The following is a 27,096-nucleotide window of genomic DNA, read 5'->3' as shown; positions in this document are numbered from 1 at the left end:
CTGCATTTTTAAAAAAGGTCCAAAATCTGAAAGCAGATAATGTGATCAGAATTAAATATGTAAACATGCCAACAAGAGACTGACAATGCTTTGCTAGATTGACACTATATTATACTATAGCCAGCTGCTAACTTAGCCAAAGTAAATGTTTATAATTGCAAGTCTCTCTTCCATGTTAATGCTTCACATGGATTGTGAGAGGAAAGATTCTACAGCCAGAGTCTTGTGCTGTGATGTAGCTGTTGCAAGATCTAGTTTTGTGAGTTGTGAAAAGAGCCCAAATGAGCACACATTCTCTAAGTGTTGGTCTGGCTGGAGGTTGTATGGCCACTCATCATCAATGAGTAATTGAACATTCAAAGTGCCATCAGTTGTTACATAAATGAATTGCCACAATAAGTTTATATACCTGTACAGGGCCTAAATTGCTATAATTTAAATTGACCATTAGGACTGTCTGATTCTTATTCTCCTGTACGAATTCAACAAAACAATCACTCTAATCCCATTTACTGTCCTGTTAGCTGTACTCTAGATTTTTATTCTTACATGGCGCTAACTGGCTCTATATTGTAGCCTGATTTCTGATGCATTATATTTCTGTCTTAAATGCATGCTCTTTCTCTTCCACTTTCCCCTGTCTCCAATCCTCACTGACAACCCTCTCTTCCACAAACCCTCCTATTCTTCCTTGTTTCCTGATGGCCGTAAGGCTGCCAAGCTTCCAATGTCCATAATCATTGTGGGAGTTGGACAGGCTGAATTTGATGGTAAGAACCTAATTTGCATTTAGTGAATTTATTTGCAGCATGACGTCCTTCATGTACTTTAACTAAAAGGCTGCTCCTATGGTCCTGCTACACCAATATCACAGGATCACCAACTTATACTTAAGCAGGGAGGTCAGCAGTACAATGGCCATCGAAATGAGCAGGACCCTTGGCAGTCCTGGCTGGTTCTCATGCTTTCCCAAGCAAAAAGGCAGGTATTACATAATGCTTTTTTAGGCTATCAGAGGATTCTTGTCTGTAAAAGCCTGGAGTCTCTGGATAGTGGCGTTAGCTGAAGCTCTGGAGGCTGCTGCACTATGGTCATTTATACAACGGAGGGCATTGTGGTCTCATTCTGACTTAGCCATGCATTGTGTGTGTGTGTACTGGATTGGGCAGCATCATGAAGTTTTCTGGCTATCATTGTGTGTCTTTCATGCATAGTTTATGGGGATGTTATCACCATGCAATGCTGTGATTTGTGAGCAATGGCAAAGTTGCTGGGGTGTTGTGGGAATATGTTGGTGTTTCTACAACCACCAGCCAGCCTGGTCCTTCAGTGATTAGCAGGTGGCTTTCCCACAGAACTGAGAGACAGTAAGGTTTCCTGGAGGAACAAAACCTGTTACATGGCCAGTGCTTCCAGACACATTCTGTAGCGTACAACATACTTCCATAGGAGCCTGTATGAGGGAAATATGCTTTTTGCAAAGGAGAGGGATGGACACACAGGGGGAAGAAAGAACACAAAGTGTGGCAGCAAGTTCACAGGAGGCAGCGCTATGAGCTGCCAAGTAGTTCAGTTAGAAGAGACGCCAGACACAATGGGCTGAGGCACACCTCAGGGAGATGCACTTAAGTCAAAGCTCACCCTGCTGGCAACACTAAATGTAGAGAGAAAAGAGAGAGGTGAAGGATTAGGCCCAGGTCTTCCATTTCATGAGCTAAACCTTAATGACACCTCCACAATAAAGGCTCAAAAGGAGGCTTTAGTGGTCTCCAAAGGGCCACACTCATGCACCCTTCCTCCCCCCGCCCTCCCCTTCTTCCTACTTGGACATTCCGGCCATATAACTGAGTATGGAAGAGATCCCACACTGCAGCCATAGTCCTGGGCTTACTCTAAATGAGTCCTTGGGCTGAGAAGAGGCATGCACACCTGTAAGGGCAGTGAGATAACCAATCAGAGCATTTGGCATTATGGACCAATGGCCTCACTCAAGTTATTGACTTATCCTTGCCCCCAAGATGCTTATCATTCCATCCCATGCCCTGGCCATGTTCAATAGAATGAAAGCTAGTGTCTACAGGTTACCCATATCTCTCCAATGCTTAACTTCATACACCCCAAATTTTGGGTTCCTCATGATGCAGATGTTGGTGATGATAATATCAGCCATGTCTAAAAGGAGTTAAAATCCCATTGAGCTGCTATGGCACTCCCTGTTGTTGCTAGTTTTCCTGTGGTGATGCCATGTGCAATATATAGACCCTCAACCCCAGTAGGGCATGGTAGGGGAGAACCCTCTGCTCCATTTCTCAGTGCATGCATGATAAAGAACGTGTATCAAGGATGTTGTGGTTCCCTGTTTGCTATCCACCTTGAAAACAATGACACAAAGGAGAGGGTCACAGTGGCTTGGATCCACTGATGCATTAGCAGAAACGTAAACAGGCTTAGCACAGTTCCACTTGCGCAAAATTTTGCACAATGCCTAGCACTCTCATCCCTTTATATTTGAGTGCCCTGAAATGGGTTGACCAAGATCTTGTGCTAGTGGAAACACAAGTGGAGATACAATGAGTCTGAGTTCATGCTTAGCAGAAGTGGAAATTTTGTGCTGGATCCAACCCAGTGTCTGCAGCAAAGCATCAGCTGTGGAGTGATCCCTGACAGCATCACAGAGGAATGTGGTTGTCAGTCCCTTTTGTGGATGCAGGTCCCCTGTGCCTTTAAAAGCTGTATGATCAACAGAAGAGAAGCAAGCACAGCTGCCTCTGCCTCTCCTTGCTGGGTGATGCTGCAGCTGTTCTATCACTGTGCATCATTTTCTCTGGAAAAATACAGGAGAACCTGGCTTACTGTTGCACATCACCTTTCACCTGTTGCTACATGGAGGCATCATCTACAGCCCATGCCTCCAGCACCAACCTTGCAACTTGCTCACTTTGATGTTACAAAGTCATAAAGCTACAGCATTCCTGGTTGTTTCAGAATTCTTTTGAAAATTTCCCAGGAAGGAAACCCCACTGCCCCTTTGAACAGCTTGTTCTTGTTGGGCTTCCCTTATAGCTGAGATTTAAAAAAAAAAAAGAACGCTGTCACACATGCATCTCATAGGAGTTACACAACACGAATCTTCAATTTTGGCATGGTTCAAATACCAAACCATAAATTACTACATGAACAAACCTGGAAGGGCCTCAGCCTTGCCCATGTGATCACTCCCTCCTTTATGCACTGCATGCTAATTAGCCATTTCCAGTCTTTTGCAAACCACAGTTCACTATTACAATGATTTTGCATAGTGATCTGCTGGGCAAATACAAACTACTGTACTGGTTTGGATATACTGGCAAGTTATGGTTTGCTCAAACCCCCAAAGTAACTCATTTGTGCACGGGGAGGGGGGAGATTACACAAGAGAAAAAAGGTTCTTTCAACGCTCATTCACATACCTTGGGGTTGTGTTATGTTTGAAATATGCCAACACTATACTTGTTGCATAGCCAAATTACAGATTACACATACGTGGAAGAAGCTGGAGACAGCTGTTGGACAATCCATTTATTTATTTATGCTTTGGCCAGTAAGGATTTGAAAAGTCACCATAGGCTTAATTTAATGAAGTGTGATTAACCAACCGAATGCCAGAGGTGGTACAAAGCATCAGTGATGTATGTCATGTGATTGTTCAAGCCATCAATTACAAATTTGTATTCAAGAGGGGACTGGGAAGTGAAAATGGCCTAAAACAAACCAAGGTGAGCATTGTGGAGTCATAAGCCAGCGCTGCAGGGACTCCTCAGCTCAGCAGTGCCAGCAGTGGGCATTAGCTCACTGAGGGCTTCCTCCTGAAAATGGGCAGCAGAGTGGAAAAGACGGTTAGTGAACTGACACTAGTTACCATTGCCAGCGACAGGGCTAAGCTGAGTTGTCAGAGTTTGGCTCCATTTGTTCCTACCAGCAGCTCTCTAGGGCAGGGACCGATTGGGAAATGTCCATGCAAGTTAAAGGGCCAGTCCAACCTTGCTTGTATTTGACAGACCCCTACATCGAACTCTGTCTCTTGAATAAAAGTTGTATAATGAAATTAACAGATGTAACAGGTTAATTATACCTCATAATGAGAATGGGCATTGATAAGGTTGATAGTGGTAAAAATTGCAATATGCACAGGGAAAATTTGAGTTCACCTGTCCAAAAGAAAAGAATTCAGCGATTCTCTCAACTCACCTTTTCTAGAAAATTGATCTGCTAATCTGCTATGATCCAGGTGGGCTTTTTGGACTCGTTATAGCTTTTGGCTTCTTTGTACCATTTCATGCTTTGTGACTAATCTAGTTACTGTTCACTGCTCCTTGCAATGCAGCTATGGTAGAGCTGGATGGAGATGACATTCGAATCTCATCTCGGGGGAAGATTGCTGAACGTGACATTGTCCAGGTAATAAAGAAATTCTTTCTCTCACACCAGTTTCAACCCTCTTTAATGGTGTGGGTTTCATGTAGTTCAAACTAAAAGCTGCCATATAAACAAGACAGGCTTTGCCACCCTGAAACTATGTACCGGTCTTGGCACTGAAGAGTAGACAATGGATGAGTCTTTGCTTTTCAGAACTGACTTGTGATGGAAGCTTTGATAAAAACTTCAGCCCATGAGAGACCCAAACAAGGGTCAGTATCAACAGCATCCATATTGTACATCTCACCAAAATGTGCCAGACAGGAAGCTTTGAATAAACAGTGGCCCAGCCCTGACTGTTTTACATCTGCTCTGTATATGGACCACGATAGTAAAGAAAATAAAGCTGATTGGTAGGATGAGGAGAAATAATATCTGGGCAGTAGTATTTATTTAAGTCTACAGCCAAGCCCATACTTAAGTAAAAGTCAACTTATCAGAAGAGTAAATTACCTTAGGTTAGCAAATAGCCCAGCAAAGTGATATTTTTTTCTTGTAAAAGAGTATCTTTCCATTATTGGTTATTGTTAGGAAAGCTCTTGAGTTAAATTTCTTGTGATCTGTGGCTTCTCTTTAGCTCTCTGTGGCAAGACATCAGCTGAGGAGGTTTTTGCATTATCATTGCTTGTAGAATATCAGGAGTTTGACATCTGTGATCTTTCTGTACTCTTTGTGTGATTCATTCTGTCTGGATCAGAAAAGTCCCAGTTCTCAGAATATTTATTTATTTAACTTATATACTGCCTCTCCATATTTAGTGCTCATGGAGGTTTACAACATATATATATACACTGTTGTGGGGTTTTTTTTCCAAAAATAATTTACAGTTTGGCCTTTCAGGTGTTTGATATATATCATTTTTCTTTTCAGTTTGTTCCCTTCAGGGATTACATTGACCGCACAGGAAATCATGTCCTGAGTATGGCCCGGCTGGCTAAAGATGTCCTTGCTGAGATCCCAGACCAATTCATCTCCTACATGAAAGGGCGTAGCATCAAACCCAACCCAGCTCCACCTCCATACAACCCGACAGGCCACACCCTTCAGACCCAAATCTGAAAACAAGAAAAGAGCACTTGAGTCAAGTGCCTATGAAACACAAGTCACCCTCTTGTGTCAACTTTCTGTGGACAGCCACAAAGGCAGTAAACATGCCACAACCTGAAAATCCACCATGTACTCTTTAGCCCCAAAAGTCCACTTTGGGAACTGAGTAAAGCTCTGATTCCAGCATACCAATATGCATAATTGGAAGCACTGATCAGCCTTGAGACGGAGCAAAGCTGGTGAAAAATGTGAGTTTAAAAAACAACAACAGGACAAGCCCAGTCATTGACAAGTTTCTTCATTCCCTGATTGGGGATATCAGCAAGATGAAAGGAGCCTGGTTTCTTTTTAGCAGTTCTCTTAAAGAGATCTACAACATCATTGATATGGCTTGGGGTCCATAGGATGGACCAGCCAGTCCACAAATTTTCAAAGCACCTCTCTTTCTCTTAATAGGAGTTTCTAAATGATTTGGAAGTTTTATACTCCATGTGTACCCCACCTGACACTTCAAGTCTTCTGCCTTTCCTCCTTGCTTTGTAATGGCCTGGCTTGTGAAGTGACCTAGCAGTCAAGTTAACTGTTTAATGTCGCCTTTGTTGCTGTTGCTAGTATTCCTTGTACTGCGCACTGTCCCTGAGTTGCTTAATACCCCTCATTCTCTGTAAGTCTCATTTTTGTGCAGACTTGGTTTGAGATAATATGTGTGCATGCACGTGCTTTTGTTAAGGTCCTTTTCAGTGTTTTTTTAAAGCCCCAGTTTTTGGCAGGTTGACTTCTAGACTCTGACCTCTGAAAAGCAGTGCACAGAGTGTTACTAAAATGTTCTGGACATGGGAATGGGAGAATAGAGAAAGGACTAGGAATGAGTTACTGATCTTGCTGCAGTGTTGCCAGTCATGCAGATGACATTACATTAACAGTTGAACTCCTCACTCAGGGTGGCCCCGGTCTCTGGGCTTGAACTACATGGGCATAGAGGAGTCCTGTCCTTTCAGGGTTGGACTGAAACAGTATCTGTGTTTGCAGCTCAGAAGGTTTGGTAGAGTCTGATTGTCCTTTCTTCATTTCCAACTTTTGCAACACATGCAACTACTATGTAAATCCTCCAGATCTTAGGATACAAACGTGTGCCCAGAGCTAAAGCATTCGGACATGGAGTCTTAGCAGTTGCCTAAACATTCCTCTTTCTCCCTGGATGGCCCCTAACTGTTACTTATTTGTGTATGTATTTCAATTTATACTGGCCCCTCTCCTGTCCTTTAAGCTAAGGGTGGCTTACACTTTAACAATACCTCTAATTAAATGTAATTCTACCTATCGCTTTCCAAGTCCAGAAGGCCCAACAAGTCCCAGTTTCAAAAATTTTATTCAATTACACCCTTGCTCATTCTACCCTCCCCCCATTTCCCCCATCCTGCTCTCCTTACTCATATAATTAACCATCCCATCAATGAATTCCCTTCTGTTTTATTTAATGATCTCTTTCTACAACAGTGACCACCAAACAGCTGCCTCTCTTATGCAGCTCCCAGAAGTTATATTTGACATTCTGGGAGAATGATGGGTGCTAGAGGTAAAAAAGGCAGGATTGATAGCTAGGGAGTTTCTCCTGCCAAGTCAACTGCCAATTGTAAGCTTCTGGAGATACTGCTTATATAAATTGCTGATCAACAAAAAATGCCCTCCACCTCCATTTTAAATGCTTATTTAGCAGAGTGTTTGCCACTTATTTAAAATTATTTGTAAATAATTACAAACTGCCTTTCCTCCCTTTGCCCTTTTAACTGGTGGATTTAGACAGGTCCTATGTTGGTCAATTCTTTGGACAGGTGCCCAGGCCATCCTAGGAAGCCAGCTTGCTGATTCCTCCTGACTTCTGACCTATGGAGAAGGAGATTTGCTCTTTACTTGGGTGCCTGTTTTGCTGTCTGTGCAAGAGGATGAAAGAAGCAGTTAGCAGTTGCCTAACAATTATCCAGGAGAGTCTGCCTTGAAAAGGGACTGTCTGAAGTCTAGCATGTGCCAGTGACAGAGCAGGGGAAGGTCTGGGGTCCACCAACATTTTTTAATCAAAATGAGGCGGGGCTTGGTTTGCTAAAATTTGAGAACCACTGAGAGTCAATGGGAGCAGAAGGCTGATTTACTGTTTACTTTCATGGCATCATTGTAGATATTATATAGAGATAAAAGGAGAGATGTAGCAAAGTTTAGTTCTTCTTGCACACCACATCAGGTTATGCCTGTCAGAGTGGCCTTACTAGTCCAGTGCCATTTAGCTATTTGAACCACTAACTTGGGGCTTAATTACATGTTACAGTTTTCCCTAGAGTTCTCCTTGGGTCCTAGCAAATTCTATGCTGGGAATATCCCAGTCTGATCAGGTTGGGTGTGCATGGAGAGGGGACTTCAGCCTCCCCTAAAACCATTTTTGCAATCTGAAAAGCCCCTAGAGGTGATAGTTGTTCCATTGGAGCGAGGGGTGCAAGTGCACTAATAGAGTACACCTTGGTTTCCCCAGCTGGATAAACAGCAGTCTCTGGGGTTATTTCAGGATAGGGAAATGATGGAAAACAAAGGCTTAAGCCTCCTTTCCTCATACATCATGTTTGCAATCCCAGCTGGGCCCATGCATGCTTGGAATTAAGTTCCTGGCATGAAACTTACAATACATGGAAGACCCTTGGAAAGTGTAAAATGTAGTTAGACCCTTAGAAAGGAAATCTTGTTGGCTGGCTGGCTCATAAACTCTTAGAGAGCGAGTCAGCCAACAAAGTTTTTCTTTAGTACTTTCCAACTCTCAGTGACGGATTTCTTTTTTAGGACCACCAAATATCTTCTGTTTCATCAGTTCTTATTGACCTTTAACTTCCTTCTCTGGTCCAGATCCTCAACTGATATAGGAGCAACCTCAAATACAACTCAGCCAGAGGACCTGGATTTGAGGTTGATGTACCCAGTAGCATAGACTCAGGGTACAATCCAGAATTATGATCAAAGGGATCCTTACCATGGACTTCAATGTGAGATGTGGATTATTACTGTTGCCTTTGCAAACATTTTGTTCTCCCAGATTTCAAAGGCGAGGGGGCATGGAAACAGTACTTCTCTTCTTTACTTTGGCATTATTCCCCCTCCAAGTACCATTCAAGAATCAGATCAGAAAACTTCACAAACAAAGGAACGTGTATATAACATGGGGGCCAGTTCTGAAGGAGCAGATGTATTGAACAGCATTTGCCTGGGCTAATTTTACCCTGTTTCTGTCTGTGCATCATGTCATGTCATGTTGTTACAAGTGCAACTGAGTGCTGCGTACTCTGCAGTTTTGTGTGCTGTGTCTCTGTACCTGTTGGGTAAAGCATGCCAAAGTGTTCCTGCGCCCAGTTATGTGAGCATATGAGCATATGGTACAAATCATGCAACCTTGTGCCCTGCTGTGTATGAACACAATGAGCAGGAGAAATGTGTCAGGCAAAAGAGAATACACTGTGCATGTAAGATCAGACCTGTTGAACCACAGGCCCATAGAATAGCTCATGGGTAGTTTTGGAAACAACAGTTCATTCTCCAGGTGACTTCCTCTGAGTACATGAAGGGAAGCTGTTGTATGTACTCCCAAGCTCAAAACTTTTCTGGTTTTTGATGTTTATTACACCCATCCAGCATGTTCCTCCCTATCCCATTCACCAATATTTTTATTTGCATGGTGATGCCCTCGAACTATTTATGCTACTGTATCCTTCATTGACTGTCTGATGTAATATGGTTTCTATTGGATTGCCTTAATTGAAATAAATGATTCTTTTTATTAAAGCAGAGTGTGAGCTTTGGTTTCATAGCATTAATAATTTAAGCTTATCAGATGCCCCACTTTTATGAGAATGATCCAGAAAAATCTGTTATATCTTGAACTGAGAAGCATCCCTTCTGTGAATCCATCTAATGAATTTGATTACTGCCATTATGTCCAGTGGAGCAAATTGGTTAAACGTTGAAGTATATAAGTTCAAGCTCTTACTCGCACACCCCCTTAGATGCACAAGTTTTGCAAAGTCCTAGGTAGATGAGAGGGAGGGATGCTGTCCTTTGTACTAGAATAAATATTTACATCATCTAAAAGAATGGGGAGGTGAAGCAATCAGAAATGCTGTTGAGTAGCAAGTCCCATTAACCATCAATGCCCAGTGATATTTTTAAATCTATGTGCCCAGCTTAACAGTCCAACATAAATAAGCAATTAAATGTTTTTTTATTTTTTTATTATATACTTAAAGTCAACATGTGTCATGATCAGTTGTCTAGGCCAACTGACACAGTGTATTGCATTTGCAAAGTTACATGTGTCTTTAACATTCAAAGGGGCAATACTTTGCTTTCCAAACACGCTGCTTGACAAAGGCTAGAAAGTCCTCTCTTTTGCCTCTGTACTGGCTTTGTAGAATGCTAACCACTTCTGTAAACAGCACAAGCACCACTAGAATAGGAGGAGAGATGTTAGGCTCTTTGGAAAGGCACATGCAATGAGAGACCAAGTACCACACTGTGGAAGAAGAGACAGGATTGGCAGGAATTGGTGGGAAGTATAAACACCAATTAATAAAACAAAGTCCTTTTCTTAATACTCTCAAAATCATACACTGTTCTCTTTGGCTAGAGAGCTGGGGATTTCTAATCACATACTAATGGGTACTACTGACTGTTTCATGTTTCTCATGATTCATTTATTGCACTTCAAGATCAAGGTACTTGCAGCCAAGTACAGAACAAATTCATGTCATCCTCACATTTCTATGTTCTCTCAAATATATTTCTGAAATTACTACACTTTAAGGCCCTGATCCAAAAGGTTGCATGGGGCACTTCAATGACTTCCTGCATTCCATACACCACAATTCAGACACCACACCTCTTTCCTGATTTCAGGAGCTGGTCTCTAATGCAATGTAGGGAACTCCTGCTAAGGAAAACAAAACCTGATACACACCTGCCCCAGCCTTGCACTGAAGAATTTGCTCCCTACTAGAGAGGGACTAATAAGAATGGACTCTCAGAGGCATCATTGCGCTCTCCCCCCCACCCCCAACAAGTGCACCATGGGACAGTTGTGAACATAAGAACATAAGCAAAGCCATGTTGGATCAGGCCAGTGGCCCATCCAGTCCAACATTCTGTCACACACAGTGGCTAGAAATCCAGTGCCATCTAAAGGACTGTCAGTGAGGCCAGGACACCAGAAGCCCTCCCACTGCCTTCCTTCCAGCACCAAGACAACAGAGCACCACCTCCCCACAAAGAGAATACCATCTATCTCCTGTGGCTAATAGCCACTGATGGACCTCTGCTCCATATATTTGTCCAGTCCCCTCTTGAAGCTGGCAATGCTTGTAGCTGCCACCACCTCCTGTGGCAACGAATTCCATGTGTTTATCACCCTTTGTGTAAAGTAGTATTTTCTTCTATCCTAACCCGACTGCTCAATAATTTCATAGAGTGCCCACGAGTTCTTGTATTGTGAGAAAGGGAGAAAAACACATCTTTCTCTACCTTCTCTAACCCGTGCATTATCTTGTAAACCTCTATCATGTCTCCCCTCAGTCGTCTTTTCTCCAGGCTAAAGAGCCCCAAGCGCCTCAATCTTTCCTCATAGGGAAAGTGTTCCAACCCTTTAATCATTTTAGTTGCCCTTCTCTGTACTTTTTCCAGTGCTATGATATCTTTTTTAAGGTGTGGCGACCAGAACTGTACACAGTACTCCAAATGAGGCCTCACCATCGATTTATACAGAGGCATTATGATACCGGCTGATTTGTTTTCAATCCCTTTCCTAATAACCCCTAGCATAGCATTAGCTTTTTTTATGGCAGTCGCACACTGTGCTGACGTTTTTAGTGAGTTATCTATCATGACTCCAAGATCTCTCTCTTGGTCAGTCTCCGCCAGTTCAGACCCCATCAACTTGTATTTATATTTTGGATTTTTGGTTCCAATGTGCATTACTTTGCACTTGGCTACATTGAACCTCATTTGCCACATGGATGCCCACTCTTCTAGCCTCGACAGATCCCTTTGGAGTGCCTCACAATCCTCTCTGGCTTTCACCACCCTGAACAATTTCGTGTCATCTGCAAATTTAGCCACTTCACTGCTTAATCCCAATTCCAAATCATTAATAAACAAGTTAAAAAGCATTGGACCCAATACCGACCCCTGTGGCACCCCACTGCTCACCACCCTCCACTGTGAGAAGTGCCCGTTTATACTCACTCTCTGTTTCCTATTAATTAGCCAGTTTTCGATCCACAAGAGGACTTGGCCCTTTATCCCATAGCTACTGAGCTTACTTAGGAGCCTTTGATGAGGAACTTTGTCAAAAGCTTTCTGGAAGTCAAGATAAACAATATCTATCGGGTCTCCCTTGTCCACTTGTTTGTTCACTCCCTCAAAGAACTCTAACAGATTGGTGAGACAAGATCTTCCCTTACAGAACCCATGCTGAGTTTTCCTCATCAGCTTTTGGTCATCAATGTGCCCACTAATTTTATTTTTGATAATAGTTTCCACCAACTTACCCGGTATTGACGTCAGGCTGACTGGCCTGTAATTTCCCAGATCTCCCCTGGAACCTTTTTTAAAGATGGGGACAACATTAGCTACCTTCCAGTCCTCAGGAACAGAGGACTGTGTCTCATATTTCTGAATGCAAATTAAAGCCAAATTAAAATTTGGCAGACCTGACTTTTAAAGCTTGCTTTGAAATCATGTACGACATCTTCAGAGTTCACATTGGCTATCTGCACCCTTCTGCTAGCATAGAAACATTTTTTTTTACTATTAATGCTATCCTTCCTCCAAACAACTCATTCTCCCCTTTTATCAACCCTATGAGGTATATTAGGCATATATACTGACCCCCAAGTTACCCAGTGATCTTAAGCATAATCATAGAAGCTGTTCTGGCAGAAGACTTAACTCATAGGATCAGGCCACAAGGAACAAATGGAATTTAAGTGAAAACCATAGTAAACATGGTACATACATATTAAACATATCTATAAATTGCTTATCACAGCGTCGCCAGTACTGGACACCTTTCATAGTAAACACATCTATTGTTAACATTTTTAAAGATGTACAAATGAAGTTAGTCCCACTGAATTCAACAGGGTTTACTTCCAAGTCACTGTGTGTATAAGATTACACTCTGCATCAGTAAATCACACTAACTGCCATGAAATTAATTGTTCAATGCTTTGCTTTTAGAGTAATACATCCCAAAGGGGGGGGGGGGGAGAGAGACTACACCAGGGCTAAGGAGAGAGCAAGGGAGATCTAGTAGCTGATCCAAATCCAGAAGCAGGCCCCGGTGAGAAGCAAAGTAGCCAAAAATTTATTCAGGAGCAAAGGCATATTTGTGAGTTGGGTCCCATGGAGGAGTGTTAAACTGGGACAGAGGAACAGGAAACAGATGTAGTTAGGAGAGATGCCTAAAAAGGGAGGTGGGCATGCCAAGGAAGAAAGATTGGAATGAGCCCAGAGATGAAAAGAAGGTATGTGGGCGATGGCTGTTGTGGGTTTTCCGGGCTGTATTGCCGTGGTCTTGGCATTGTAGTTCCTGACGTTTCGCCAGCAGCTGTGGCTGGCATCTTCAGAGGTGTAGCACCAAAAGACAGAGATCTCTCAGTGTCACAGTGTGGAAAAGATGTAGGTCATTTGTATCTACTCAGGAGGGGTGGGGTTGAGCTGAGTCATCCTGTAAGAGTTTCCCAGGGTGTGGAATGCTAATGGAGGGAGGCTTCACTGTATCCTGAGGAGGTTCTTTTGCATATGGATTGGTACTTGATGTGCTAATCTTCTCTGCAGGGCTATTGTCGGGGATAGAATGTTTTGTCTAAGAGGCATAATGAAAACATTAGTGGATCGTGCAAGATGGATATGTGAGCCGCACTTTCTCAATGAGGAAATTAATCATCTAAACCACGCACTTCAGGCAAATGGCTACTCCAGAAATGAAATCCGAAGAGCAATCAAACCCAGGATGAATCAAACAACCAAGGAAAAACAGTCTCCTACAGGAAAAGTGTTTTTGCCCTATATCAAAGGAATTACTGATCAGATGGGAAAGCTTATGAAAAAGCATAACCTTCAAGCAGTATTCAGACCCACCCGAAAAATACAACAGATGCTACGATCAGCAAAAGACAGTAGAGACCCCCTCACCTCTGCAGGAGTATACCGTATACCCTGCAGCTGTGGACAAGTTTCCATCGGGACCACAAAGCGTAGCATCCAGACAAGAATAAAAGAACATGAAAGACACTGCAGACTTGGACAACCTGAAAAATCAGCAGTGGCTGAACATAGCCTAACTCAAACAGGGCACAGTATCTTATTCCAGGACACCAAAATACTGGACAACACTTCCAACTACTTTGTCAGACTGCACAGGGAAGCCACTGAAATTCACAAGCATAAGCAAAACTTCAACAGGAAAGAAGAAACCTTAAGAATGAACAGAGCATGGTTTCCAGTTCTGAAAAACACCAGGCTAACAAAACATTCTATCCCCGACAATAGCCCTGCAGAGAAGATTAGCACATCAAGTACCAATCCATATGCAAAAGAACCTCCTCAGGATACAGTGAAGCCTCCCTCCATTAGCATTCCACACCCTGGGAAACTCTTACAGGATGACTCAGTTCAACCCCACCCCTCCTGAGTAGATACAAATGACCTACATCTTTTCCACACTGTGACACTGAGAGATCTCTGTCTTTTGGTGCTACACCTCTGAAGATGCCAGCCACAGCTGCTGGCGAAACGTCAGGAACTACAATGCCAAGACCACGGCAATACAGCCCGGAAAACCCACAACAGCCATCGTTCTCCGGCCGTGAAAGCCTTCGACAATACAAGGTATGTGGGCATTTCTAACCTTCCTTCTGGGTCTGGAGGTGGACCAAAAGCAGGGGGACACCAGGGAGCCTGTATGAGGCAAACCCCTCCATCCTACCCGTAATAAAAATCACAATACTATGCACCCTACAGGGAAGCCCTTGCTAGAGAGACACACAAGTTCAAGGCAGTAGCTTGTCTATACATAACATACTACCCAACTGATGTCTTCCAAGCCCAGAAAACATTGGCGTGTGTGACCCCAAACTAACAGGGATGACAATTTTAAAAGCTTCAAACAGGTATCTGGCAACTTTAGTCAAACCAGAATACCACAGGAGACTGTAGTAAGATGGTTACCCACATGACCTGCTAGAATGGATCCCATGTTTTTAGTTGTGTGCCTCATTGTCCAAAAGCCAGAGGAGAGACCTAGCTGACATCTGTTACACTCACTTGGGCACGGGAATATCCAGGCTGTCAGGATACACCCAAGGAAAAAGCAGCAATGTTAATTGTATAGCAGCCTGGAAGCAGAAGCATGGGCCAAGGTAGCCAAAGACTTGGCTGATGGAGCCTTGCTTAAACACAGTAGAGCCAGCAGAAAGTCCCATATCGGCAACTGGAAGCCATGGGTGGGAGAAGCCTCTATAAAGCTCATTAAAACTTTGAGAGGAGGTAAGATTGTACGAAACTAGACCGTTGAAAGAACTAGCCTCTGTGGCCAAGAATGAAGTGGGAGCCAGAGATAAAATTCTGCACAGCACATCCCACCTATTATTCTGGTTCCATTCTGGCATTTCCACATCAAGCGGATGTAGAAATTCTCAAGGTTCTTCAGTGAGTTGGTCCCAGGTCTGTGGGGTTTGTGAGGGGGGAGTGATACAAAGACAGTCCTGGTAGGAGAAAGGTGTTTGTGCCTGTATTGCTGAAACAGGAAGGAAAGCTGTAGAGAAGTCAATCCATCACATTGCTGCTTGCTTACGTCAAGCAGATTTCTGCAGGGTTTTTTAATGGCCCCATTCAGCTCTTGCTCACTTGGTGGCATTCAAATTTATTATTCATACTGAACCATGGGGATTGTATCAGAATCATCCATCTTGCAGGATAAATCGCCTTGTATTTATGTTTCATTAGAGTCTCTCAGCAATTATGGATGTTGAGGCAAGCTCTGGGGAACTGCATTAATATCTGCACAGAGATGAAGGAAAACACAGGTTTGGCTTGATGTTTTTAAGCACCAGCAGTCCTTGACGATAAAAAAGGGGGAAAGAGATCAAATAAAAAAGATGTAATCCAATACCATAAAACTACTGTTAGAGTGCTGCCTTGCCCTCAGACTGGCTTGCATTTGTGTACATGCATTTTATAACCAATGGCAACAGTTCTTGATGTCAAATGCAAGTGCGACATCTAGAGACCATGGACTAAGTCAGCACAGTGTTTTTTTCTCTACAAAGAGGACCCTTCACAGCATGTGAAATCAACATAAATGTAAAAGAGAGCCATAAGCAGAAGACTAAATTGCTGTCTGCTCCTACCTGCATGCATCTGTGCGGTAGAGATGGCCTTTATTACTGGAGGTGCTGCTTTTACTAGAGAAATGCAAGAGAGAAATGTAATATATAAGCAATATAGTGTGCAATTATTCCCTCTTGATCACATTCCTTAGCTATGGAATTTGGCATGGGCACAGAATTTGAAACTTCTCAATTTCCTTTTTTTAAAAAGAACTAAAAAAGCATTTTTCTAAAGGCTATAAAAATAGGCTTGAAATTATGTGGGCAATGTCTAGTAAAAATTTAGAAGCTGATTTTGGGGAGGGGGGACTCTTTAAGAGCCTAGATTACTTTTTGCCTTTTGCCATGACATTCATGTTAATTTGCTTAACATACATAGTTTCTTTGAGGCACAGAATTCAGTTTTTCTGGGCAGATGGTTTGCTGTGAAGTATGATATAGATTTCTCATGCTCCAGGCTCCCTCTCATTTTTCCCTGCCGAAATGATATTACCAGCAGCTTTGATGGGTCTGGCCACTACAGTCTCACTGCAGATCAGGGCCTGGTTTTAGGCAGCTTGTTTTTTTTAATCAACTAAACAAATTGATTCAAATGGACCTACTGAGCCTAAAAAGTCCAAGCATCTGCTAACAGAGAAGTTGTTAGTGCTCAGATCAACATGGACTTGTATGCAGGTCAGAAGTACAGCAATCCACAATCCATTTGATCAGACATTGCGAGATGTAACAGCTTCTCATTGGCTGTTAGTGAGCCTATCCAAAAAGGAATTGAGGATCAATCTGAGTTGAATTTCAAGAATGTAAATGGCTTGTAATGTGATGGTGCTTATATGCTTGGGCAGGGTTAGTCATGACAAAGAAATAATGAGCAAAACACATTACATAGGACTCCATGGCATGCTTCATCCAAAAGATCATTGGGCTTCCCTCAATGGTGCTTAACTTTAACAGTGTAAGTTGGATGAATCACATAACCTACACATCAGCTTTTATTTTGACAAGTCTAGCTTTTCTTTTCTTAGCTCATCCATTCCTCAAGAGATTGATTGATTGATTGATTGATTGATTGATTGATTGATTGATTGATTGATTGATTGATTGATTGATTGATTGATTGATTGATTGATATCCTGCTGCCACTCCCAGGGACCAAAGCAGCTTACTTTGTTCTTCCCCTCTCCATTTTATCCTAACAACTAGATCATGGTCTTTCTAACAATCCAACTTCAAAACAGCAATCCATTGGCTGTTTACAGATCTGCGTATGTATGCAATGTCTCCAACTTTGTTCCTCAAAGAATAGTGAGTTTTCCGACTAATTTTATATCTCTCTAATCTTTGTTATAATAACTGAAAAGTACTTGACATGTAATGTCACATCAGCCTATCTTACTCCTCGAGCAGATGCGTGGGTGTTTCTGCCTGGGCCCGTTAACCCCAGCTCCCACTCCTAGGTCATCTGGAGCTTCTCCTGCAAAACAGCTTTTTCAAGCCAGCATGAAACTGATCAGAAAGGGAGAAGCAGATGAGGGGGCTCACTGAGCAGTTAGAGTAAGCCAACACTGTGGATACACTGGAGGCCACAAATGCTGCAGAAGTCTGGGGCAGGCTATGAGTTGCAGAGAGGTAGATCACCACTGAACATGGTATCCACATCAAAATGAAAATGGCTAACACAGTCAGGATCATAACAGTAGCCTTCTTGTTCAAATGAATGCTCACTGATGAATGGACCACTATCCTCCTCCTGCACCAGAGGGACTGGACAATTCTACCATAACATAAGACCAACAGAAGCACAAAGGGGAAAAAGGCAATCCCTCCAAACAGCACAAAATATAGGTATGTTTGCTTTGGGGTCATCAGAAGCATGCAGTATCTAGCATCTTCAATCACAATGACTCCTTGATGCATCCAGTTGGGGATGGAGACAGTGAAACCCATAAACCACATAAGCATGCAAAACAAGAATCTCTGGTGCCTGTTTGTTGAGAAGGAGTAGGTTGGGTGGATCACAGCCAAGTACCGTAGGATGGAGGTGGCCACCATGCTGTAAAAGCTGCAGAACATGGTCCACATAGAAAAGCTCTGACTGCTTATGCACACAGCGGCACCCATATCCCAATCCTCATAGACAAAAGTGAACAACAGCACAGTGACATTATAGAGGAGGAAGATCAGATCGGAGACAGTGATGTTGACCATGAGAGTGTTGGTCATCATGGAGATGGAGCTATTGCTGCCTCTCTGGAAACCCTCAATCAGGACCAGCAACATGAACAAGTTGCCAGCAAAACCAATTAGTAAGGTGAGGCCGCAGAAAGAAGCAAAGATGTATCTGAGATGTAACACTGTCAAGCCTCCAAGACTGTATTCAATCCTATGTGAAGAGGTGTTGATGTAGATGCTATTGGAAGCAAGAAGGGAAACCTCTTTGATTTCTGGGAACTCCATCATTCCAGCTTGATAAGAAGATAACAGTGGGTTGATATCTATCTGGAACAACAAAAAATTAAAAGATCCTGGTACCTCATTACCGTTATTTCTTCCTTCACAAAGAGTCAGTACTAAGATGCCATTGTTTAGTTTGGACAAAGTCCTAAACTAATGTTAGCCATGCCATGCTGAGTATCTGTGGCAATCCATAAAAGTTATTTTGCTTCTACATTCCTTTATTTCTACGAGGAAAGGGAAGATTCCCGCAGAGGGGATTGTTAAATTTATTCATTAATGCTAGAGAGGAGTTCAAATGCTACTATGAGAAAAAACCTATGAAGTAATCAAGGAAATGTTAAGAAAGATATTTAAAATTCATAGCAGGCTTAGCAGCTTGTCAAGTGGTAGAGCCTCTGCACATAGCTCTAGGTTATAACATTACGCTGATGGTCATATTATGATGTGAGGAAAGAGTTTGGGAGTTTTGCTGATGTGTGATGACTTATAATCGTTGCCATGGAATGCCTGCTAGATGCAATTAGTCAGCCATTGATCACGGCCAAACTAGATATTGTACTGAAGATGTGTGAACAATCTCCTGCCAGTTTTATTTTACTGAAAAACATCCATAGGGGCTGCCAGTCTGATTTAAAAAATCCTGAGGGAGGAGATACTTAATTCTGTCTCTTCCTACAATTTGTTCTTTCAAAATTGCTCTTTCCAAGCTGCTTTTCTCCTCACAAGGGAAAAGTTACAGGGAGCAGGGGTGGGGCGTGGGGTGTTGAAGGATCAATGGCAGAACAGACTAAGATATCCATCCTCTTCACCCAGCGTTCCTCCACTCACATTGACAGCTGCCTGCAGCCAATTTTTTAAAAGCCCAGCCCTTCGGGAGACTGTTCACCCACCTCCTGCATAACATCTAGTTTTAGCCCTCAGTAGGGATACTTACTTAGACTCTGTTCTCTTACCCATTTGATTTAAGTGTCAAGAAAAATAGAAAACTCCTTAAAGCTCCTTTGTGCATTAACCACCATCCCTGGATAGCACAACTGAATGTCACTCACATTTGTCAGACTCCCTGCAGTAATCCTGTCAGCTCTGACTGTGATGTTTACCCAAAAGAAGCTGGGAGACAGCATTATGTAGTATAGAGCCATGCAGACCAAAACAAAAACAGCAAAATCAGTCAGGACAATATCTATGCACAAGCAAACATAGGAACCAAGAAACTTTTCTCAATCTCAGTACCAGTTACATGAACAGTAAGTCTAAGTTTCACAAAAATGCCCTCCTTAAAAATCTGGTTTTGAAAAGCCTCCAAAAGATCAGTATCATGGGAGTCATCAGCGAAAAAGGTCTCAGATGGCCTTTGTTCTGACCTCTTTGCAGGATAGCACATTCAGTAAGTCTTGATTAGCAGCATGAAGGTAATATAGCAGAATATTTCAGGAGAGGCAGACCTGCATATGTGGGTCTTAAGCAAAGAGGGTTTTTATAGCTAACAACGAACATCTTGAACTGAAGCTTGAAGTTAATAGGCAGCCAATAAAGCACTCTCAGAATGGGTGTAGGCGTGCTCATTAAGTTAGTGGCACATAATAAGAGAGCTACCACATTGTACCTGCTGAAATTTCTGAGTTGTCTTCAAGGTCAGTCCCAACAGAGAGTGTTGTCTCTCAGCTCAGTGATCCAGTGAGTACCAACAAATCTACACAGCCACTTTCCCTCCTGGATGTCCCATAAGCCTCTCTGACTCTGTAAGGTATTGGTCCCCAATTTTGTTGAGCCTGTGGGCACTTTAAGACTTTTGAGAATGGGGAGTAGGCACCAGCACAAAATGTCTGCCAGGGTCACTGGGGCAAATCACAAACTGTTTGGGAGTTGCCAGCCAAGCATTTCATGATGGAGGCAGCCGTTTCTGTATGGGTGCTTCCTGCAAAAACAAAGGTGTTGCCTCCTGGATTCTTCTGAAATAGCACCTGCTCCAATGAGGTGGAAGGAAACCAGGATTGCTGCTTTGCTTTAGGGAAGAGATGTTTTGGAGAAGAAGCACATGGGCCCAGGAAACCCATCAGTAGGTGCTTATGGGCACTACATTGAGGAGCACTGGTTTAAGGTATCCGGTTGGAGTCTGTACAGCCCACTTTGTCTGTGAGAACCACTCTATGGTGAGCAGCAAGACAAACCAGGTGAGTTAAAACACAAGCAGATGTTGCAAAAATTTACTAAGAAGTATGGCTGATTCACGAAATATTACTAGGTTTGTGAATGTAAGAATGTGTGTATTCATTTCTGTGAATGGGCCAGTGTGTGAACTCTGTGACCCCACTATATAAGTAAATTTAAAAAACCATGTATGGCTATTTTTTAAAAGGTATTAGGTAAAAGAAGGGGTATGTAGCTCAAGTACAGTTCTCCTCCAGAATATGAGTTCACACGGGCAGCCATCTCCTGCAGCCCACCCTGGCCAAAAGGATTATGTCAGTCTTGAAACTACAAAGGCATGGGCGGGGATCAGGGGGAGCTCAGCCTTTGAGAAAATGTATCATTCCTATAAGGAGAGATTCCTCCCTCTCCAAGCAAGAGGCAACAGTTTTTCACTCAAATAATAGATCCAGAGGAGTTAGCCATGTTAGTCTGTAGTAGCAAAATCAAAAAGAGTCCAGTAGCACCTTTAAGACTAACCAATTTTATTGTAGCATAAGCTTTCGAGAACCACAGTTCCCTTCTTCAGATGCATGGAGGGCAGAAAGAAACTGGTCAGATATAGAGGAGGAGAGGGGAGGGGAGGAGGAGTGGAGGGATGTAAACAACTCCTTTGATATGGAGATGCAAACAGCTCCTTTTGATGTGGGGATCAGTTTGCTTGTGTAAAGGTTCAAAGGAGTTTGCCGTGTTAGTGGGTAGTAGCAAAATCAAAAAGAGTCCAGCAGACTTTGTCAGATGCATCTGGTGGGGAGGGCTGTGGTTTTCGAAGGCTTCTGCTGCAGTGGAATTGTATGGTCTTGGTGGTGCTGCTGGACTCTTTTTGATTTTGCTACTACAGACTAACACGGCAAACTCCTCTGAACCTTTACACAAGCAAACTGATCCCCACATCAAAAGGAGCTGTTTGCATCTCCATATCAAAGGAGTTGTTTACATCCCAACTCTCCTCCTCCCCTCCCCTCTCCTCCTCTATATTTGACCAGTTTCTTTCTGCCCTCCATGCATCTGACGAAGGGAACTGTGGTTCTCGAAAGCTTATGCTACAATAAAATTGGTTAGTCTTAAAGGTGCTACTGGACTCTTTTTGATTTCTCTCAAATAATTTTTTCTTGCATCAGCTCATTTAAGGTGGCTCAGGATGCATCTTCAACTGACTTTGCAAAAGGGAAGAAAACTTACCAAGCCTTCGTATTTTATGAGCAGGCTTCAGACACGGCACAGCTCTGAGGTAAATCACTGGAAACTGGTCAAGATTCAGAATGGGTAGACATGCTGCAGTTTCTGTATTCTGTTTCAGCAGCCAGTGATTTATGTTACCTTGGTTTATGGGGGGAGAAAGAAAAAAAGTCTCCTCCCCCAATCACTGAAATCAAGGTGGGGGAAGTTGTTGCATAAAGACACCATCCGTCCACTCCTCACATGTCACGGCATGTGTGTGCTAGGTGGAGGAACAGAGATGTTATTTTTAACTTCCAAGTGATACATAAAAGTGAATCCTCTGTGAAGGTGTATGGTCATTAGATATCTCAAGGGGATGTTTTGCAAGGAGGGGGGAGAATATTAAGGCTGGCGCCGAGATAAATCTGAATTCTTATTATATGTTTAGGCCTCCTTTCTTCCCTTTTACTCCCAGCATATGCTGTTTTGGCTACCTTAAATCATCTTATGGGGGAAGGGAGGGGACTGGAGGATGTTCCTTCAATATATTTTGGGTTATCCTACTAGCTTCTTTTCTAAAGGCTATAACCTCTCTAATATTTTACTATAAATATTTCTGGACTATATGGTAAGCAATAAGCCAAAGTAGAGCTAGTAGGACACAAGAATTTCTCCAACCAAGACAGTGAATAAGGTGTTAGGATAGGGTTGCCAACTCTGGATTGAGAAATTCCTGGATATTTGGTGCAGTGCCCAGGGAAGGATGGAGTTTGGGGAGCTCAGAAATGTGATTCTATAGAATCCACACACACCCTGCTCACAGGGGAAAGCCACAGTATTCCCCTCCCTGCTGTTTTTGTTTCCTCAAACCACCTAGTGGAGCCACTATCGGCTCTGTTGTGAAACTTCCATGTAACCACCTAAGTAACATGGATTTTACAACAGAGCCAATGGCAGCTCCAGGGGCAGTCTGAGGATGCAAAAACAGCCCCCCTCCCCGGGGGGGGGGGCTGCAGCTGCTTCTCCCTGTGTGCTGTCATCATAAACTGAAAAGAGCCATTGTGTGTTTGGAAGGCACAGAACTCCCCTCACACATATGATACAAAGCCCTCACATTGTTCTCCAACAAACACAAGGAGTTGGTAATGTGTAGCTAGAGCCCAGAAAATTGCTAATTTAAAGGAGGAAACAGAAGGACTTGCTAAGACTGAGAGTGGAACAAGTAGCTTTGGGACCCTACTGGGTTCTTGCATTCTGTAAGCAAGGCTGTAGCAATTAACTTAATGCTTTCTTAAACAGATTATTGGTGCAATTTATCAGTTATAGCTTTAAGTGCAGATTATGGGGGAAAACTGGAAATTAAAGTTGCTGGTGGGAGTTTAGTTCCTGAATAGTGCATTAGGAATATTTTTATTGAGCTAAAGAATGTAGAGCTCCAACACTGAAACATGGAAGAAATTTTCATGGTATTGCTGCACACACCTGTTGACTCTACCAACATTAACTTCTAAGAAAGGGAGTTCAAGTTATGGAACACAAGAATTATAGTACTGAATACTTCACTTGCCTCAGTAACGGCTAGATAAAGCTGCAAGCCAAAGATGAGGTGAGAACATAGCTTCAGTCACAACATTGCTGCAAATAGTATTATGTTATCCCTAACCTAAAGATCGGTATAGCTTTTGATTTTCAGAATTTAAGTTCTTATGCTTAGCAGAAACTGACATTTCATTCAAGAAGACCTTCCAAACAAGAAACTTTAAAATTTTGCAATATGTAGATTTATGTAATCAGTTAAATAATTTGGTAAAAGCTAGATAGTTAATTGGCTACAAAGTATCTTTCATCAGTTTCACAGCTCTAATTACATACATTTTCTGATTTCAGAAACAATCATAGAGCCAGAAGGGCAGAAACAATGAAAATAGGTCTCTTCTACTGTCTCCAACCAAGTTTTATTTATTTTGTTACCTTATTTATAGGCCACCTTTCTCACTGGGACTCAATGTGGATTACACAAAGTAAGTTAATACCATCAACAGCATGGGGCATCCAATAAACAATGCAATAGGATTTGGATTGTAGAGATCTGAAACCAACCAGAAATCTAAAAGAAAACTGAAGTAAAGCATCACTATTAACATGACATTTTGGATCCAACTTATAGCAATAGACAGTACAAACAATACATAGTAGTACAGAGTGTAGTCCTTAGCTTTACATTTTGAAGGGACTTTGTTCCTAGAAAAACCTTCTCTGCAGTGAGACTCACTGAATGGCAATACCAGCTCACTAGTAGCGTGAGCAGTAAGTTTGGTTCCTGAGCATGCCAGCTCTATGGTGTATCTTGAAGAGCCTCTTCAGCTGCAGCTGCTTTGGTCAGAGTAGCCAAAGAAAATGAGGGGGCTGACACAGCAGTTGGAATAGGCTAGAAGCACAGTCAAATTTGAAATGATAAAGACCACTGGTCTGGAAGGATGCAGTTGTTTGCCAAGAGGAATCATCACAATGGTGAGGATATTGGTGGTAACCTGTCTGTTCCACTGGGGGCTCAGCTCTCATCTTGAATGGTTCTTTCTTCCTGGCACCAAAACACCTGGATAATCTCCCTATAGCAAGCCACTATCAGGAGCAAAGCCGGGCAGAAAGCCATACCAAAGAAGAGAGCAAAGTAAAGCAATGTCTGTGGATTTGTCATGCAAAACACACCAGAACCCAATAATAGCAACTTTTTGGTGCATCCAATTGGAATGCAAGTGATAAAACCCATGATCCAGGTAAAGCTGAGAAGTAGGAATTTCTGGCAATGGGAACAGGAGAAGGATCTTGTAGGATGGACAACAGCCAGGTAACATAGGACAGAAACCACAGCACATAGCCCACGTGGAAATGTTCTGGCTGCTGATGCAAACTGCTTGCCCAAGTTGCAAGTTCTCAAAAACAAAAATAAGGAGCATCACTGGTAAGTCATAGAGGAGAAACATCATGTCAAAGGCAGAGATGTTCAACATGAGCAAGCTGGTGATGACAGAGATATCACTGGGGCTGCCACGAAGGTTGTCTGCAAGAACTAGGATTATTAGCATATATCCAGCAAGACCCACTAGTAAGATGAAGCTAACACAGTGCTAGGAAGTATCTGATTGGCACAGTGGAGACTCTGCGTAGTCCATAAAGAATGGAGGAAAATGCTACTGTTGCTGCAAGCTAACCACGTCTGATATCAGGCCATGCCCCTTAGCCTCACTTGCTCTTTTCTTAGAGGAACAAAGAAGCTGAAATTGTGGTTGTGATTGTCAGTGATTCTAACAAGCAATTCACACCCCATCACTTTTGTTGCCTTCACCCCAAAGTCCCAATTAGAAAACACTAGCCTTTTTTTCTGTCGTTGTTTTTCAAAAAGATTTTATTGAAAAGCCTTTACAAAATTCGGTTATCACATTATAAAACATGTAAGAATTATGATATAGGAAACAGGCAGGACAAACAATTCAGAAAGGTGTTTCTATTCGAACATCTAAATCAGTAATCTAGCCAAGCACCTCAAGAGGACTTTGCCAAACAATCTGACATTGCAGCTGCATTCAAACTCAAAAAAATTCCCACAGACCAATTCTAAGACTAATTCTAAGGTGGAAGGATAACATGGAAAACATTGGGATGCAAAACTAGATAATTCAGAACAACTGGCCTTTTTTTTTCTTTATCTGTTTTTTCTGGTAGAGGAGATTCTCAATTTCATACTATAATTTTATAAAATAAATAATGGCATCCAAAGAGGAATAGATATGTTTCAAGAATGCCACCCAGGCCAAAATGCACCAAATGTGGGACTGTTTACTTCCCCCACCCACACACCTGCTTAATTCAACACCTTGAGTTCCCTGCCTGGGATTAGAAGCTCTGGCACTTCTCCCATAGTTGCTAAATTTGTAGTGAGAGACAAAACTGTTAGTAATCTGAAGGCATTTTGGTCATCTGCTATGCCCATTAAATAATTCCAGAGCTATACAAATGGGTAAGTGACATGGAATACAAGGACTGCTTATACAACATGCAAAACAAGACGCTTTTTGACAATCATGCTGAGAATATCTGCAGATGGCAATCCTATTCTGACACAGTTAAGGGTAGGCTAGCAGGGATCTCTCTTTTTCAGATAATTGGAACAGCAAAAGATATTTTCAACAGAATTATTAGGCTACTAAACATTGGATAATAACAGTCTACTTCAGTTATCCGTGTAAATAAGTAGGGCTACCTCACAAGTTAATTTTTCTAACAAGCAACTTAATCTACATTTTAGAAAATATGTCTTGATATATGAATGGTGGCACAAGTGTCTTTTCCACCAGCACCTGCATTAACTTGCAGAATGAAAAAAAAAGCCTCTGTTTTTCATATAGGTCCGCATCTTACTTCCACCACCAGATTGGTGAAAGCAATCTGTTAACTGGACAGAGCACCAGACAGGGTGACCTTTGGTCAGTCACTCCCTCTTATTCTAACTTAACCACTGTGATGAGAAAATGTGGGGAGGACACCTGTGTCCCATAAAGAATGGGCCGGAGAAAGATCTATTTAATTGAATAGATAATACAATGTTCTTGTAATGCATGATGAAGATTTAGGGTACTTTCCGCCATGACTAGACATCTAGAGATTCTTTCTGGAATCTGCTTCTGGTTAGGAGAAGCAACCAGCTGGTTGCTAAAAAAAACTTTCATACTACATTGCACACATCTTCACAAGGAACTTTACAAAATATGTTAGTCAACTATAAGTAGTACTTTGTAAATTATTAACTAAACAATAGAGAGCAGTTTTAATCAACAGAAACGCTATTTTTAGGCTATTTGGTTTTGGCATTTATGTAATAAAGAATGTAAAAGAGAATATAAAAGGATCTCTCTAAAAAGGAATAACTTACAGTTTATTTTTTTAAACAATGTTAACTGTTCAATATCAAATATATGTCTGAAGTTTTGTTAAAATTATATCTATTGGAATTTAATCAATTTAATTGATTCATCATCGTCTTCTTAACTGGTTCCTCAACTAAAAGATCTTTTATCTATCAACCCTAGTTTCCCCCCATGTCACTTAATATTCTTGCAGTTGTACTGAGAATGTAAACTTAGGTTGGCTGGAATGGGTATGTGAATTGATGGCTGCCACTTTCTCTTCAGCATCAACAAATATGGGCACAGATAGGCTCAAAGGTGCATTCCGTGTCTTGTATGAAAACAAACTGTGATGGCAGTAAAGCACCTTCTTTTGCCTGCAAACTCTGAACCTAATGTTTTGCCTTCAAACAACAGTACAGAATGTGTCTATATTATTTGTATGTATATATATACATACACATACCTAT

The 27,096-nt window shown here is 42.1% G+C and overlaps 2 protein-coding genes across 2 annotated transcripts in view; one reads left to right on the top strand and one right to left on the bottom strand.

Moving 5' to 3' along the window:
- CPNE5 (copine 5) overlaps positions 1 to 5,765 on the top strand; it is a 222,879-nt gene extending 217,114 nt beyond the window's left edge. The window contains exons 19-21 of the mRNA XM_054981740.1: positions 713 to 770; positions 4,364 to 4,437; positions 5,326 to 5,765. Of these exons, the coding sequence (XP_054837715.1) occupies positions 713 to 770; positions 4,364 to 4,437; positions 5,326 to 5,514 (321 nt within the window). The 3' untranslated portion in view covers positions 5,515 to 5,765. The remainder of the gene's footprint in view (positions 1 to 712; positions 771 to 4,363; positions 4,438 to 5,325) is intronic.
- An 11,607-nt stretch (positions 5,766 to 17,372) lies between these two features.
- Positions 17,373 to 18,371, bottom strand: LOC129330374 (galanin receptor 2b-like). The gene has a single exon (XM_054980404.1). The coding sequence runs from the start codon at positions 18,369 to 18,371 to the stop codon at positions 17,373 to 17,375; it is 999 nt and encodes a 332-aa protein (XP_054836379.1).
- Positions 18,372 to 27,096: the final 8,725 nt, after the last annotated feature.

Source organism: Eublepharis macularius, chromosome 5, assembly GCF_028583425.1.
Source record: "Eublepharis macularius isolate TG4126 chromosome 5, MPM_Emac_v1.0, whole genome shotgun sequence".
In the NCBI taxonomy this organism is placed as follows: domain Eukaryota; kingdom Metazoa; phylum Chordata; class Lepidosauria; order Squamata; family Eublepharidae; genus Eublepharis; species Eublepharis macularius.
This window is presented reverse-complemented; position numbering and strand designations above follow the sequence as displayed.